Below are 17385 nucleotides of genomic sequence, written 5' to 3'. Positions count from 1 at the left end.
TGAGTCTAAGTGGCAACTTCAGCGTCTGTAAATGGAGCGCAGTTATCATCCTCCTTTGGGAACTTGTGAGAATCCGAACTGTGAATGCCGCCCAAGACCTGCAATAAGCAAGTTGAGTTTGCCCTTATAGCCGTTACTGATGTTACTGTGTTAGCTCGAGCGCCGTTGTCTCCCGCGCCCTTTCTACCCGGCAGCCCACGGCCCGCGGCCGCTCACGCCCGAAAGTGAAGGGCTCGCGGCCCCGGGGGCGGCGAGGGCGGGGCGGCCCCAGCGCGCATGCGCGCCCGCGGCGCCAGCTCCTCTTAAGAGCGCAGCGCAGCGGCGCGGCGGGCGAGTCGGGGCCGGGCGCGCGGGTGGGCGGCTGCTGCGCTCGGGTTGTTCCGCAGCCCCGGGGGCCGAAACTTCCGTGGGAGGCGCCCAGCGGTGCGCACCTACCCAGGGCGCAGCGGCAGGGGGGAGGGGGAGCCAGACGGAGCGCGCCGAGGCCGGAGAGCAGAGGAGGGGAGCAGGGCGAGCCGCCCGCCTGGATCAGCGCCCAGCAGCAGCCGCGGCTGGCTCCCGGGACCCCGGCGGGGCTCGTCGGTTCTCGTCCGCGTCCCGGACGCCCGCGTGCGCCGGGAGCATCGACCATCCGGCCCGCGGAGCGGAACGTGGTGGCTGCACCCGGGGGGCGGCCCGGGCGGCGCGGCCGGAGCCATGCGGACCGAGTTCGGAGCGCAGGAGGCTGAGCGCGGCCGGCCGCTGCACTTGCTGCCCGGAGCCCTGTGCCCGCTGCCCGCCGCCTTGGCCTCTTCTCGCCGCCCGAGGGTGGAATAAAGGCCAGGAGACAAGCCACGACTAGCGCCTAGGACTCCGAGGCTTAAACTGTGCGGCAGCGCCCTGGCTCCGGGGCCGCAGCGGCGCGCCCAGCGGTCCTCCGGCTCGAGCGAGCGTCCCCTCGGGGATGCACGGGGAGGGTCCCGTCGCGGGTGAAGCCTCCGGGGGCTGCGGAACGGCAGCCCCGGGGGCCCTCTGAGTCTTACCCGGAGAGCTCCATCGGCGAGTGCCCACGAGTTCCAGGCAGCCCCTGCTGGGGCCGGGCCGCCGGCCGAGGGAGGGCATGGCTTAGCTCCCGGACGTCGCGGCGGGGGGGCGGGGGCCCGCGCGGAAGGGACACTCAGCGAAGTGGTCCCGGCCTCAGCACCGCCAGGACCGGGGCGCCGGGCCGCCACCTCCCGGAGTCGGCCCTGCGCCCTCTGGAGACGCGCCGCCCGCGCCCAGGGTGGTGCCATGTGGGGCGGACGCCGCCCGGCCGCCTCCTCCCCGGACGCCGCTTCGCTCCTGCGGCTGCTGCTGGCCGCGCTGCTGGCGGCGGGGGCGCAGGCCAGCGGCGAGTACTGCCACGGGTGGCTGGACGCGCAGGGCGTCTGGCGCCTCGGCTTCCAGTGCCCGGAGCGCTTCGACGGCGGCGACGCCACCATCTGCTGCGGCAGCTGCGCGCTGCGCTACTGCTGCTCTAGCGCCGAGGCGCGCCTGGACCAGGGCGGCTGCGACAACGACCGCCAGCAGGGCGCCGGCGAGGCCGGCCGCGCGGACAAAGACGGCCCCGACGGTTCGGCAGGTAGGCGGGCCGGGCGAGCAAGAGAGGGGAGGAAGGGGCTCTGCCTCGCCGGCGGGACCCGGCAGCCTGGAGAAGGGGAGGGAATTCTGAGCCTGCGATTTCAGGAAAGGGGCTTGGAGCGGGAGGCGGTGCCTGCGTCCTGGCGCAGCCTTTACCTTGTGTGGAACGGTACACCGCTTCAGCGCCTTGGGCCTCAGTTTCCCCATCTGTCAGCTAAAGAGCGGCTTGGCTTGGGTTTTCCGGAAAAAACCCTAACATCCAAAGCATGGCGGGCCGAAGCCAGCCCCACGTGCCTCCTGCCCAGGGGTCTCCGTGCCCCCTCCCGGGTCTCCTGTCTCCATGGGTCTAAGTCCGAGGACGGGGTCATGTTTTGGCGGCGCCCCCTAGCAACAGGGCTGGCCGGGGCACCTGAGGGCTCCTCGGAGGGAAGGCCACTCCTTGGGCCTTCCCGAGGGTGATGGGCTCCACCAGACCCCGGGGGAGAGTCTACCCCTCCCGAAGATGCACCTCCCCCGGCCCGGTCTCCTTACCACGTCGGACTTGGTAGGTGTGACATCAGAGCGGTGCCAGCCCTGCTCTTTGTGGCCTCGATTCCTTAACTGTATTTTTTCAGATTGCCCAAGTTAGAGTTGGAGAAACAAATGCGTGAAAGCATTTGATAGGTTCCACTGCCTCCGCTTGTCACTAGTCTCCCAGACCCCTCCCTCGAGGGCCTAGCCCAGAATGTGTTTGGGAGGGTGGATGTGGTCCGGGTGGAGGTGGAAGGGCACACATGGCCTGGAGGGGCGTCTCCGCCCGTTATGAGAAGGAGAGGACTGTTTATATTAATACTACCCCCCACCCCAGCCCAGGGTTCCAGCCGCCTGAGCCGGGGCCCTGCTGGTCCCTGTTCACAGAGCTGGCTGGGGCTGCTGAGAGGCAGCTCTTTCCGTCCTTCCCTTTGCAGTCACGCATTTTATTAGCTACTCCTACTGGTCGGCTGCTGCCTTGACTCTGAAGAGGAGAAGGGAGGGTAATTCCAGAAGAGGTGCCGTCTTAAAAGGCAAGCGCAGCATAGCGGGGTGTGTGGCCTCCCGAATAAACCTGGGGGGATGAGCCATGGGCACACTGCTTGACTGCTTTCTCTGTGTGTGCCAAGTTGGGCTTTTGCTGGCCTCCTAGAAGTTGGGATGACTGTGGACAAATCAGTAGGCAGCCGACTTCTCAAGATGCCGTGGTATGTGGGGATGCTTTCTAAATTCCACTTTTGAATCTTTTTTCCTAAAAATTCTGTACTTCTGCACTCAAGAAGGACAGCACATGTCTAAGCAGAGCCGAGGGCTTCCAGGAACACTGCCTTCTCTGCCCTGAGTTATTTACTCTTCCAATTAAAATCCTGGAAAGAGAGCAGTGATTTCTCCCCAAAACTCATTATGCGGACTTAGACTGTTTTGGGGGTGTTTTTTTCTTAACTGTTATTTGTTTACTTGATAACGTATAAGGCTGGTATCTTTAATTTAGAAAATGAAGTCTTCAATCGTCAGCCTTTGGTTACATACTTGATAAAGTATGCTTTACTTATAAGGCATCATTTCTCCATGGCTCCGTGTGGTACTGTGTTCTAGAAACACTGACTGCAGGAATATCAGTTCTGTCCAAGGAGCGTGATTAGAACGGCTGCTGCCCTAGCAGACAGAGGGCGTTTCATGTCTGTGACTTCAGGCGAGGGAGAGCTGAGCGTCTCCCTGGACCACGTGCTGGCACTGCCCTTTGCCAAGACCAGCGGGACCAGTCCCTGTCCTCGTGTGGCGTCTAATCGAATAGTTAAGGAGATGGGCAGGAACGCGTCAAAAGACATGGGTTCTTGGTCATATAGGGTGGGATTCCACAGACCCCTCCCTCCTGATTCTCGGTCCCCATCAGCCAGTGTGTCCAGCTTCTGAAACCCGGTAGTGCTAGGCCCACGGCACCCCAAAGATCTTTTTAAGTAAAATAATTGAAAACTGGAGCTCGCTGCTGATTTTAGTCAAGTGTTTATTTTTATCTTGACAGTTTTATTTTCTGGAATAAACCTCCCTTGTTAAGTAGGATGCCCGTTGCTTTTTGCTTTGCGGGCTTTCCCTGTGGCTCTTCACATGGAATCCAGTGTCCTAACTCCAAACCTGACAGCTCCGCCTCAGCCACGTGGTCCTGCCTGGGGCCTTGGCTCACTGCGGGCTCTTCTTTCTGGAACAGATGTCAAGGCTTGTCCTTCTCGGTACCTTGTTTCATGCTGACCTGCTGCCTGGGCAGCCTCCCCCCGGCCAGGCCCACATTCCAGGGACCAGCCTTCAGCTTTTCAAGTGGGTGTGGAGGGTTTTTTTTTCTTTTTAAATTTAAAAACCCTCCTTCGACCTCTGTACCTTACAGACTCTTTTCGGAAATGGTTGTGACTAAGGTCTGCCCTAAATTTTTGATTTATTTGCCTATGAAACAAGAACCTGCGAAAAAAAGGTCAAAGAGGTTTACAAGGAATGTAAATAATTTTCTGGGGGGAGAAAAGACTTTGAAATAATTTCAACTCTCATTTCTGTGCAGACCCTACAAACTGTTAGGGTAGACTGAAGTGTGGGCAGTTCCGTTACTCTAGGGATTTTAGAACAGTCTTAAACTGTTAAACTCATATTTTTGCTAAATTGGGTATTTGCCTCCATGAGCGTTGCAGTTGGTGAGTCTAGCTGTCAGTGTTAACAGCTTTGCTTTGGGGGCTGATCCCCGGTGCCTGTAGGCAGGCCCTGCTGCGCGCCGCCCCCCACTATCCCTAAGCACTTGATAAAGGACGGTGCTTCCTGTGTGCAGCCGACAAGCGCACACACCAGCCCGGCCCAGGTTCCTGGCTTCTGGGTACCGGCGCTGTTCACTGATCCATCTCCGCTGCCCATCCCCGATTTTTCCTGCGTCTTTACAGGAAGTCATCACAGTGTGTCTCTCTCCTTTTCTTCAGTCCCCATCTATGTGCCCTTCCTCATCGTCGGGTCGGTGTTTGTCGCCTTCATCATCTTGGGGTCCCTGGTGGCCGCCTGCTGCTGCAGATGCCTGCGGCCCAAGCAGGAGCCCCAGCAGAGCCGGGCCCCGGGGGGGCCCCGCCTGGTGGAGACCATCCCCATGATCCCCAGCGCCAGCACCTCCCGAGGTTCCTCTTCCCGCCAGTCCAGCACGGCCGCCAGCTCCAGCTCCAGCGCCAACTCGGGGGCCCGGGGGCCCCCGACCAGGTCACAGACCAACTGTTGTTTGCCCGAGGGCACCATGAACAACGTATACGTCAACATGCCCACAAACTTCTCTGTGCTCAACTGCCAGCAGGCCACCCAGATCGTGCCCCACCAGGGGCAGTACCTGCATCCCCCCTTCGTGGGGTACACGGTGCAGCACGACTCGGTGCCTATGACCCCGGTGCCGCCGTTCCTGGACGGGCTGCAGACGGGCTACAGGCAGATCCAGGCCCCCTTCCCTCACGGTAACAGCGAACAGAAGATGTACCCAGCCGTGACTGTGTAACGCAAGGGGAGGCCGGGGTCCTGTACCAGACAGAGGAAGGCAGAAGCTGTGGGCTTGGGAAGGATTCTCAACGTGGAAGTCCAAGCGTATCGCTGGTGTTTGTGGCACAGTTCTGTTGGATGGCTTGCTTTGCCCCCAAACTGTATGAAAACATCTTTCTCCAAATTAGCGTTTCTGGACACGTTTCATCCCAGCGCATGATTGATTTATGGTGGAGAAGAGTGCCTGTGTGGTCGCCAGTCGTTGTGTGACACACGTGAGCCCTTAAGTGCCCTTGAGGTGTGGCTGTCAAAAGAACTTTGTAAACTGATTAAGTGTTTTTATTATTTCGTTACTGTTACTTCTTTTTTATTTTTTATTGTATTGGTACAAGATCAGAATAGTTGTTCCCTCCCTTTTACCTGGGCCAGTTTCTAAGAAGCATCCAAGGTTTTAGGGGGGATGTAAAGAGCACAATTCTTATACAAGGAAACCAATCTGGACTCTGAGGTTAGCCCTTGATCTCAGTATTTCCCAGGCACATCTTAATGCATTGTAAAAAGATATATATATATTGTCTATTTTTGTGCTTTTTTGGGGTCTATTTTGTGCTTTTTTACCTTGTGTAGATATCTTATTACAAAGTGATTTCCTACATTAAAAAGAGGCTGAAAGAAATTGTATAGTTACTTAACTGATGACATTTCAGAACTCTGGGATTATTTTAATCTTGAAGTAGAGTGATGGTGTAGTAATAAAACCATTCAGCCCCTTCTCGATTGTCTCTTTTAAATTTCTGACTCTACGTTGACATCGAGAAGAGTAATAAAGTGTTTTCATATTGAAATCATAAGCTGTCACCTGCCCCTTCTCCAGATGACTCTTAATTTCGCTGTGTGGTATGGCTTGGCGTGTCACTCTGTTTGGTGTTCAGACCTCCGTGTCCGTATAGTACTGAGTGCCGGTAATTCCTGTTATAAATGAACGTCAGCCTTTCTGCCCGGATCTGATAAAACATTTTCTTGTCTTCCCTAGAAAAGCTCAAAGAAACGCTTGCAGAGAGAGATACTTAATATCGCTCCTCAGCCAAAATCTGAGACTTGGGATGAAATTTAAACCACAGATTAGATTTACTTCACAAATCATAGGCTTTTTATACTGTCGTTATCAAAATGTCTTGTTTTTCAGGCAAGAGAGACTATCAAGTTGAGAAGAGCTTTTCAAAGAAATATTGCCTTTCTTCCCCACAAAGTTAGTTCTTGTTTTCCTCTCTCTTTTAGTCCTCAACAAGAGCTGTATTAATTACCAGTCTTCTGAATTATGAAATTCAAGTGAATTTATTTGTGTATTGTTCCCTTACAAGAAGTAAGTTGAAGTAAATTTCCAACTGCTAGCAAAACCAAGATTTGTAATTAAATGGTGGTGAGGTATGATCTTTTACACATATTTATATCTGTATCTATGGTCATCTGTCTATGATCTATCTACCTTTTCTATCACCTGTCTATCTCTGTCTATCTCATGACTGAAAAATGTAAAACCATTGTTGGCAATTGGTATCAACAAAGATACCCCATCAAATCTTTTAATAGCCAAAGGCAGGGGAAAATCATTTTACTTATTAATAAATGTTTTATGGCATGAATTCCTAGGGGAGTTGGGTTTTTTCATTTTCATTCTACTTGGTAATTTTTCAGATGGTCTGTTAAACCTGTTAATAGGGGGAAATTGCTAAAAATCATAAACATTGCCTTCTAGAACCAAGAGTGTACCTTTAAAAGTGATTGATACCTGTGAAGTCGATAGTATGTTCCGAGTCAGTGGGTATTTTACGTGCTCTGTGGGAAACGTTGACAGCACAAAACAAACAGTTTTTTTGGGGTCATTATATTATCAGGCTAATGTGTGTTCTGTACATTATCTTTGATGGAGGATTCCAGCTTATCTAAGGAAGTAAAGTTCTTAGGAATTTGGAGGTGAAAGGGGCCTTAGAGATCACCCAGCCTGGGATTGGCAAACTTTTTTTTTTCAGTGAAGAGCCAGAGAGTAAATATTTTAGGCTTTGCACGTTGTCTCTAAAACTATTCAGCTCTGCTGCTACAGCACAAAAGCAGCCACAGAAGGTACATAAATGAGCATGGCTGCATTCCAATAAAACCTGATTGATGGACACTGAAATTTGAATTTCATATAATTTTCACATGTCACAAAATATTCTACTTTTGATTTTTTTCCCCAGCTATTTCAAAATGTAAAAGCCATTCTAAGCTCTAGGGCTGTACAAACCCAGTGTGCCAGAGTTGGCCATCAGGCCATGGTTCACCAGTCCCCAATCTAGTCCACCTTTACCTGGTGCTAGAGTCCCCCCTGCGACGTTCTCAAAAGCCTTTTCTAAACACAGGGATGGAGAGTGCTTGCTTCTCCATACAGGATTGTCTAAGTGTAACTTCTTTTCAGTATCGTGATTCAAGGAAAAGTGCACTTTAATAAATGAAATGAGTTTTACACTTAGTGAATGCTACTTGGTCTTTCCAAAAAATGTAACATCCCTAGAAGCAACCTCGGATCTCTTCAGTTTTCATCAAAACTGGAGAAGTTTCGTTGACGAAGTAAGAACGTTCAAATACCTGGTTTCGGTATACCTTCCTTACCGTCAGGAAATCAGAACCTGTAAGGTGTAATGTGCACCCCGTAGAAATATTGTAAACTGTCGGAAAAACAAAAGGAGCACATACAGATAGAAAATAGTTTGCTGTTGCACGTCTTCTGTATGGAAACCTTCAGTGTCGGTTGGTTCATGATGGTTCGGGGCGGGGGGCATTTTGTTTCCCGTGTGTAGGAAAGTCAGACCCTTTGATTTCAAGGAAGAATGAACCAGTTCTTTGTGTCCACCTAAGAGCCCGGAAACTCGGCATCTCCTATCACTTCTGCTGCCACTGGGAAAGTTAAAATTTAACAAGAATATCAACATCCAAAGTGGCGAGAAGACCATTAAGAGAAATAAATGCATTTTTCCCGGCATGTTTACTCTGCGATGCTCAGCTTCAAGCCAGCCTTCCGCTTCTGATTAGCCTCCTGGAGGAGAGACTAAGGACATATTCCATCTATTAAATTTACCTTGAGCTCGTTTTTTTTCAAGATTGCACCGTTTTATTCCATGAATTCTGTGACTTAGATTTTCTCCGTGTTTTGTTACAAGTTAGGATTTAAGTTTCCTCCAGAAGCATTTCCTGAGGAACCCACGAAGGTGAGAACGGGGTTGGCGAGGCAGATCGGGGCAGATGTTCACGAAGGGACTGGACATGGGGAGAAAAGTTTAAATGGTGCTACAGTTGGGGGTCAGAAGGTTTGAATACCGCACTCTCTCCTTGTGTGGCCCCTACCTAGTAACAGCGATCACACTTCATCCCCCCTTTTTCTCTCCAAGGCTTTTTCTGTGTTTCCTGCAGATTTGCAGCAGTCCTTTGCTTACATAACATCTTCCCAGCCCACACGCCCTCAGCTGTTCATTAACGTGGTTTAAGCTAATGCACAGCTGCTTGCTTTTAGTTGCTTAAGCTTCCTAAGTGCCTAAAAGGAATACGTTTGGTTCTTTTCAATGGACTTTTAACATTGTGACTTCCCAGGAACTTAGCCTGGTCCTTCTCTAGCCTGTCAGAACTGCAGCACTAACGTGTCCTGGGTGTCTGATCCCACTGTCCATCTACTCCCAGCCTGTGCCTGGGGTCAGGGGGGCAGACCTGGGAAGAGGGGTTTTGCAGGCCCAGAAACCAGACCGACCCTGTCAGTCATCAGGACGGAAAGCAAGCATCCCAGGCACCTGCCCACCCTGTTGGACTTGATGAGTTGCTGCCCGGTGAACCAGGTGTTTCCTGCAGATTCACAGCAGTCTTTTGCTTACGTAACATCTTTTTTTTTTTTTAACTTTTTATTTTATATTGGAATATAGTTGATTAACAATGTTGTGATACTTTCAGGTGTACAGCAAAGTGATTCAGTTATACGTATACATGTATCTATTCTTTTTCAAATTCCTTTCCCATTTAGGTTGTTACATAATATTCAGCAGCGTTCCCTGGGCTCTACAGTAGGTCCTTGTAGAACCATCTCCACTTTAAATGTAGCAGCGTGTACCTGTCAATCCCAAACTCCCTAACTGTCCTCACCTCTGCTCCTGACACCCGTAACCTGAAGTTCCTTCTCTAAGTCTGGAAGTCTATATACCACCCTGAACGCGCCCGATCTCATCTGATCTCGGGAGCTACGCAAGGTCGGGCCTGATTAGCGCTTGGATGGGAGTTTTTAAATGTGATCACGTCCCTATTTTGCTCATGTCCTCTGCCTCTTGAACAGGAGCAAAATCACAGTGCCCGAGGAAGCTGCATCATCTTGAGTGGAGGAATCTCCAGACCCAGAGTGGGTGGCAGCAGGAGCTTTAACACCCCAGGGAAGGGTGCGGACGCCCTGGGACCTGCCTGCCCAGAGACGGGCCTGGGAGCCCGGAAGTGGGTCGGAACCTGGCCGCTGGGGAGGGCACGCCCTTCGGGCTCAACTTTCAGAGCCCTTGCATTTTTAGAGGAGCCGCTTGAATATCACAAGGAGGAATGGGTCATGCATGCGAATGAGAACCCCACTCCTCATCATCAACCTTAATCCTCCTTTTCTTCCCCTTCTTAGATAGTAGAGCCCAGAGGACAGCTCCGTCCTTCCGCCCTCTCTCTCTCTTTCTTTCAAGAGCCAGAGAGGAGCTATGTTCATCAGCTCATTCATTCCAAAATACTTATATAGAAAATTGCTTTGACTTCTGAAATGTTTTTCTTAATTCAAAACACGGATGTTACTGTGATTCAAGTGCCTTGGAGGGGGTGAGTGAAAGACGACAGTTAACCCCCTTTCCTGCAAACCATGGCAATCCACTGGGCAAACACGTGTCCTGCCGCGGTTTGCATTTGCTTCCCTTTATCCTCTCGTCCTCTGGATAGAATCATTTATCAGTGAAAAACAGAAAAATCAAACCCTAGGAAAACAGTCCCTGCTGTCTAAAATGTTAGGTATTTTTGAATCTTAACTGTAACCCACAGCACCACGACAGAATCACTTTGAGATAAAATTCCAAAGTTTTATGTAAGGCATTGGCTGTGATGGTCATTTTACTTTTCACAGTTGAATGTTCAGAATGTCTTCCACACTTACACTCCAAAATTGAAGGACATAGATTCAAATCAAGAACAAGAAATACAGAATTAGTGTTTAAAAAAAAAACTTTTAAACGAGAGAGGATAAAAAGGGGTAAAAACTTTATGATGGCAGCCTTCAGGTCGATTTTAAGCATAAAACCGGCATCTTAATTTCAACCATCTTGACGTGCGGGTCTTTCCATTTAGAAAAATCATGGGTTACACAAGACGTTATTTACTCAGTAGACATAACAGCCATAGAAGACTGATTGCCATCTGTAACATGTATATAAGACTGCCACATGTGTGTACACATATGTGTCCAGAAGGCGCCCAGGGAAATTTGAAACAGGAATGATTATTACATGAGGTTATCTCATCCATGACTCCGCTCTCGGCCCCTGACTGGCGTCTTGAAACCGGAGTTTGTTTGCAGTGCTCAGCTTTCCCTGTCGCAGATGTAACTGGTTCTGTCTAACCACCCTGGAGATGGATGGGCCCAAGTTCGAACCCATTGCTACCACCGGTGGTGTGGCCTTGGAGGAGGGCTCTCCGGGCTCAGAACATCGGTGTGAATTCTGTAAAAGGGGATTAACACCACCTCCTAGGGTTGGTGTGGGGACATAGGACATAGCATCGCACAGAGCTGGTGGCATCCAATAGGTTTTTATGATACACATATAACGTCAGATATTTTTAACCTCAACATAGAGAAATATATAACATTGACAAAATATGTCAAACATATATGTGCATATATACATAGCTCTTTATAAGAGAACTAGCTTAGGAGAGTTCCCTTTTGTTTCAACAACTAATGAATTTTACCTAGGGTAGTCTACATTTCTTGTGTCTTGGGGTTGCCCAGCAGACTTGTACGGAACAGGCTTTCTCCGACCCTGGAAACGGTCCCGCTCTTTGTCCCCTGAGCGCCTGCCTTCTTTCTGTGCCACTGTTGCTTTGTGAAATCCCAGGCTGTCTCTCCTCCCGTGTCTCTTCTAGGCTTGGCGGTTCCTACCAGGTCTTCCTACTCTGCCACTTGCTGTCGCTCTGAAGCAGTCAGGCTTCAGTCCGGAAGCTGGACTGAAACATTTTATTTTAATTTTTTACTGAATTATAACCTCACCACAGAGCGCATGCATCTTAAATGTACATCACAGTGAACCATCCCCCAGATCAAGAGAGAGAAAAAATCCACTTGATAGCGCCCTTGGAAGAAAAGTTCTCTGTCACCATAGATTAGCTTTGCCTTGTACTGAACTTCGTATGAATGGAATCACAGAATATGTACTCTTTTGTGTCTCAATGGTATGACCAGTGTTGAATGGGGCTGTTTTTTCTTTTTCACTGATGTGTAGTACTCAACCCTAGGAATATACTGTAATTTTTAATCGACTCTACTATTGATGGACACTTGGGTTATTTTCAGTTTGTGGCTGTTAGAAATATGCAGTTAGGGACATTTTTAAATGTGCCTTTTGGGGAACATAAGCACTCAGTTCCCTTGGGTGGGATTCCAGGAGTAGAATTGCTATGTCATAAGATACATTTGTACATTTGCCTTAGTAGATATGGCCATTGTCACACCAGTTTTTTGTTTTTTTGTTTTTTTTTGCAGTTCGCGGGCCTCTCACTGTTGTGGCCTCTCCCACTGCGGAGCACAGGCTCCAGACGTGCAGGCTCAGCGGCCATGGCTCACGGGCCTAGCCACTCCGTGGCATGTGGGATCTTCCCGGACCGGGGCACGAACCCGTGTCCCCTGCATCGGCAGGCGGACTCTCAACCACTGCGCCACCAGGGAAGCCCACACCAGTTATTATTTTATTTTTATTTTTATTTTTTTGTGGTATGTGGGCCTCTCACTGCTGTGGCCTCTCCCGTTGCGGAGCACAGGCTCCGGACGCGCAGGCTCAGCGGCCATGGCTCACGGGCCCAGCCACTCCGCGGCATGTGGGATCTTCCCCAACCGGGGCACGAACCCGTGTCCTCTGCATCGGCAGGCGGACTCTCAACCACTGCGCCACCAGGGAAGCCCACACCAGTTATTTTTAACAGAGAGAATTTGTGTAAATATTGGTTAAACAGGTGTGAGAGGCCTGGAACCGCAAAAGGGGACACTGAGGTGACAGAGCGAGAGAGCGTCATTGCCTGCCCGAAGCAGTTACTACCCCAGGGCCAAAAGGAAGGGAAGAAATTGGGGTGTTGGAATCTAGAAGCTTGAAGACCTGTCGTGCTCAGAGAGGGGGCACCTGTGGACTGGTGCCTGGGGGGACACAAGGAGGCTGGTTCTAGGAATGCCCCCCAAACCCCCCAAACCTGGAGCTGGGTGCCAGCTGCTGCCAGGTGATGGCCGGGATGGTGGGCACTGACCACAGCCGCCAGCCTGGCCTCACCCTCTGCTCCCGGCCTTTCGGGTTCCCTCCAGTGCCCCCTATTGGCAGAGCCCAGTCTTGGCCCGAAGGCCCAGGGGAGGGGCTGTGCAGCCCCCCAGGCTCATGTGGCTGAGTTGGGAGGGAGGGGCCAGGGGTCAGGAACCGGCATCTCTGGAGGGAGATGCTGCTTTGCGGCTCCAATGGCTCTTGAGATCTTCCCCACCTTTCTGACGCGTGTGTTGCCAACATGTCAGTCTACTCGCCGCGGTTGTGTCTGTGGCCGGTGATTGAACTTAAAGCAGCATGTCCGTCCCATCCTACTGCGGAAATGAGACTAAAGGCTCCGTCGGAGGCGAGGTCGGGGGCCTCCCCCGGCCGGGGTGGGGGGCGGGTGGTCTTCGCAGGCATCCCCTTCGGAGCAGCTCTAGCACACTCCTTGGAAGCAAGGGTACTTTGGAGGCGGTGAGAGTGGCATTCAGAGCCCTCTCCCGTCCCGGACCAGTGCGTGACGACTCCGGGGGCCCCTCTGAGCTCCAGCTGCTTAACGTGGGACTCAGGCCACCTCTCCCCACGGGGCAGCCGTGCCCGCACCCAGCTTCCTAACGCGGGGGCTGCTTCACAGGGACTCTGATTGATGTAAGTGGCGGGGATTCGGGTTACGTTTGAAACCGTCTTCAGAACCGCACCTGGCCGCGTTCTGCTGGGTTCCTTTGCGCCTGTGCTTTCGTCTTTTCCCATATTCCTTAGACATCGGGCTGCGGGGCCAGAAGGGCTGGAGGGCGGGGCGGGGACAGTGCTGTCCTCTGGCCCTCTTTCTCACGCTCGGTGTGAACCTCTTTGTTCTCCGTCCCCATAGCACTGGCTTGTACCCTTGTGTCGTGCTGCCTGGGACTACATTTAGTGTGGGCGTGTCCCCTGGGGTGGTGAGTTCCTTGAGGAGAGAAACCAAGACCTCTTCATCAATGAACAGCACCTCAGCCCCTAGTACAGGGCCCGCATACACTACACACACCGTTATTAACTGCAGAGGTAGAAAGAAATAATTGGACATAAAGATTTCATGTACTTCAAAAGGAATTTAATAGGAGGTATCCTTAGACCAAGGCAATACCATTTATAAACTTGAATATACACACATATATATTTACAGACACTTACGTATATGTATATACATTGTCTGATATAAGGAGGCATTATGTGGACTCACACACAGAATTTTCTTTGATTACAAAAATGTTCAAATAGCTGCTCAGTTAACAATGCCTGAGATAGAACAGGAACTTTTGTCCTATCTGCTTTATTCTTGGACCCTTCTTATAGGGACTTTTGCGAGAAGGATATCTCTTGCTCTGTCTAGATTTTAGCCACGGGTTGACTCCAAATATTTGGTCCAACACAACCAAGTGAGGCTGGCTAAAGTTTGCAATTGCCAGAGCCATCTTAAAACAGTTTCTCCTAATTATACATTGGAAGGTTAAGGGTGATCTGGAGTGGAATTTTCCTAGCTTTGATTATTAGTGACAGTTTCATTTTCTTCTTTTTTTAACCAGTACAGTATTTCTCTCTTAGTTTTAGTGTTAAGAAGTTTTATATCTAATGAAAGGTGTATTGGAACAAAAAGACTCCTCGTTGAGTGTCTGAGGATCAATATTCATTCAGCAATCATTTATTGAGAAGTACGAAAACCTCATTTGACTTGGCATCTTGTCTTTTTCACAATGTAGTTATAAGAAAAAACTGTGCTTGACAAATGATATTTGAACCCACACACATTCTCTACTATACCCGGAAGTGGGGTCCGGCTGCTCGCCGCTCAAAAGCCAATAAAGAGGCCAGGCTGGTGGAAAGGAAAGATTGCTTTATTTTGGAGGCCGGCAACTGGGGTGGAGTGGGGGAGGGTGAACTCCTGTCCGAAGGCCCACTGCCCCCACTGACAACCAGTGGACAAGAGCTTTTATAGACGGAGGGAGGGGCTACCTGCAGAAAACAGCACAGTCGGCTCTGACAGTCATCTTGAAATTGGTCACTGATGGTCTGATCGGCGTCATCTTGATTGTTTTAAGTACAGTTAGTCTGCAGTTCCAGGGTCGGTTTGTTCCCATTTCCTTGAAGCCAGTTCTCGGAATTGTGGCAGCTTCTGTCATGGCTACCGTCTGGTCATCATGTAGTTAACTTCTTCCACCTGGTGAGGGTTTCAGTATCTGTAGGACAGCTCACAGGATAGGGCTCAGAATATTATCTGTAGCCCTTAAGGAGGAACTAAAGGTCCCTTGACTTTGCTTACTGCCCAAACTATTATTATTTTGTCCTATTTGACTACTTTGCTTTGTTTCTGCATTTTCTCACTTCTCTGATTAAACTTATCCTTTGGCTAAAGTTTTTCCACAGACAAAAAGCAGGCTGAGGACATGGGGGGGCATAGATCATAGGGTCCTGCCCCGTTTCACTTCGATTAGCAGAAGATGAATTGGCCGTGATGGAAGCTCATGACTACGACTCCCCTTGGAGTGCACTGCATATGGCGGCGGCATACAGTGCCACGTTGGTGGCCTTGTGTGGAATACAGAGCAATTGGTTCCTGAAGGGCACGCACATCTCTTCACGTGCAGGCTACACGTGTTCCTGGGTTAGCCGCCCACTGTCCCGTAATGACTTTAGGAGGGTGAGAGGTCTATGATTGCATCGTATCAACTGGGAAGCAGCTGCAAAGCCTTAGTCTTAGTGCAGCATTTACTGTCATTGATCAGGCATTGGTGGAACAATTCATGGTTTGTAAGATGTTCTCACATCCATTACTTCATCCTGGAGGAGATCATCTCCCTTCCCTGGAAAGGCTCCTGAATCCCCAGAGAGGCATCTTGTGTCCACAGTACTTCAGTACCTTGTACACACTTCACTTCCACCTTGTGCCGAAGTAAAAATGGCCACAAATTCTCTGAAACGCCTTCTTCCATGGAGAAGCGGGGGATGTCAGTCCCCTCCCCTGGCATCTGGGTGGGCTTTGTGGCTTTTGCATCGACGGCATTTTGGGAAGTGATGCCGTGCCCGTCTCCAGACCCGGGCCCTAGCGCAGCTTCTACTTCTTGTCTCTTGGACGCCTGAGCTGCCGCAGATGACCTTTCGCTGTGATGAGAGTGAAACCGCGGGTAACCGTTAGTTAGACGCATTTCACCTGTAACCTGCCTTCACCAATCAAGGTCGTTTGAATTGTTACAAAGGACCGGCGTGTCCGCCATGCGGCACGGAGCCTAAACAAGGTGTTTTCTAGGGTCTTGGAGTCAGCTGTGTCTAATTCACGCGGAGCCTGTTAAGACTGGATAGGTCCACCGACCCTCCAAGGGGGCGTGCGTGAGGGTTACAGGCTCCGAGGCTGTTGGAAGTGAGAGGCCCCAAAGCCCCGCCCTGAGCTCATGCCCCGGGCCTGCGGCTTGGAGCGCAGAGGCCCGCAGTCTAGTTACGCCTGCGCAGAACCACGACGACGCACCTTCTCCCAATCCCCTTTCCCCGCCCCCCCACGCCCAGGGCGCCTGCGTCTACGTCTCTCATCCTTTAAGTACCCCCGCCCCCTCGCCTTCCCGCGAGCGGGTTTGTGCTTGTCGTGCAGCTTTTGTGCTTGGCTGGCTTGCGAGTAAACCGTCTCTTTGCTGCAAACGTCGGCGTCCCACGTGTTGTGGCTCCTGACGCGGCGGGCAAATGGACCTGGTTCGGTGACAAGGTGAGACCACGCGGGGAAGCCACCAGGGAAGCCCAGAGACAGGGTGAAGAGATAGGGACGCCGGCCGCCCCGCCATTGAAGTCGTCCCAGGTGAGGGCCCAGCGTCGCGGAGCAGAGGTGGGTCGTTCCTGCTGAGCTTTGCCCAACTGACAGATTTAAGCGCAAAAGAAATGATTGTTGTTTTTCTTCTTCTTTTTTTTTCTAAAATTGTGGTAAAATATACATACAGTTTGCCATTCTAACTCATTTTAAGTGTACAGTTCGGTGGCATGACGTATATTCACATTGTTTTAAACCTTCACCACCATCTATCTCTAAGTTTTTCATCTTCCCAAACTCACACTCTGTACCCTTAATACTCCTTGTACCCCTTTCACCCCGACCCTGACGACCACCATTCCACGTTTTTTGGGGAAGATTTTATTTCATTATTTATTTTTTATCGAAGAATAGTTGATTGACTAATATTGATTACAATATTAGTTTCTGGTGACTCAGTATTTTTAGATTGTATTTCATTAAAAGTTATTACAGGGCTTCCCTGGTGGCACAGTGGTTGAGAGTCCGCCTGCCGATGCAGGGCACATGGGTTCGTGCCCCGGTTCGGGAAGATCCCACATGCCGCGGAGCGGCTGGGCCCGTGAGCCATGGCCGCTGAGCCTGCGCGTCCGGACCCTGTGCTCCGCAACGGGAGAGGCCACAACGGTGAGAGGCCTGCGTACTGCAAAAAAAAAAAGTTATTACAAGATAATGGTTATAATTCCCTGTGCTATACAATATATCCTTGTTGCTTATCTAGCTTATACATGGTAGTCTGTAAATATCTCTTACTCCCCTCCCTCTGTTGTGCCCCTCCCCCCTCCCCACTGGGAACCACCGGTTCTCTCTGTGAGTCTGTTTCTGTTTTGCATATACATTCATTTGTATTATTTTTCAGATTCCACATATGAGTGATATCATACAGTATTTGTGTTTCTCTGACTCGTTTCACTAAGCATAATATTCTCTAGGTATGCCTACATTGCT

At 50.8% G+C, this 17385-nt stretch overlaps 1 protein-coding gene across 1 annotated transcript; it reads left to right on the top strand.

The window, feature by feature from the left end:
• Nucleotides 1-386: 386 nt before the first annotated feature.
• SHISA2 (shisa family member 2) lies at nucleotides 387-6740 on the top strand. Its single transcript, XM_060080152.1, has 2 exons — nucleotides 387-1600; nucleotides 4563-6740. The coding sequence occupies exons 1-2, from the start codon at nucleotides 1270-1272 to the stop codon at nucleotides 5114-5116; spliced, it is 885 nt and encodes a 294-aa protein (XP_059936135.1). The 5' UTR covers nucleotides 387-1269; the 3' UTR covers nucleotides 5117-6740.
• Nucleotides 6741-17385: the final 10645 nt, after the last annotated feature.

Source organism: Mesoplodon densirostris, chromosome 17 (genome assembly GCF_025265405.1).
Source record: "Mesoplodon densirostris isolate mMesDen1 chromosome 17, mMesDen1 primary haplotype, whole genome shotgun sequence".
NCBI lineage: Eukaryota > Metazoa > Chordata > Mammalia > Artiodactyla > Ziphiidae > Mesoplodon > Mesoplodon densirostris.
This window is presented reverse-complemented; position numbering and strand designations above follow the sequence as displayed.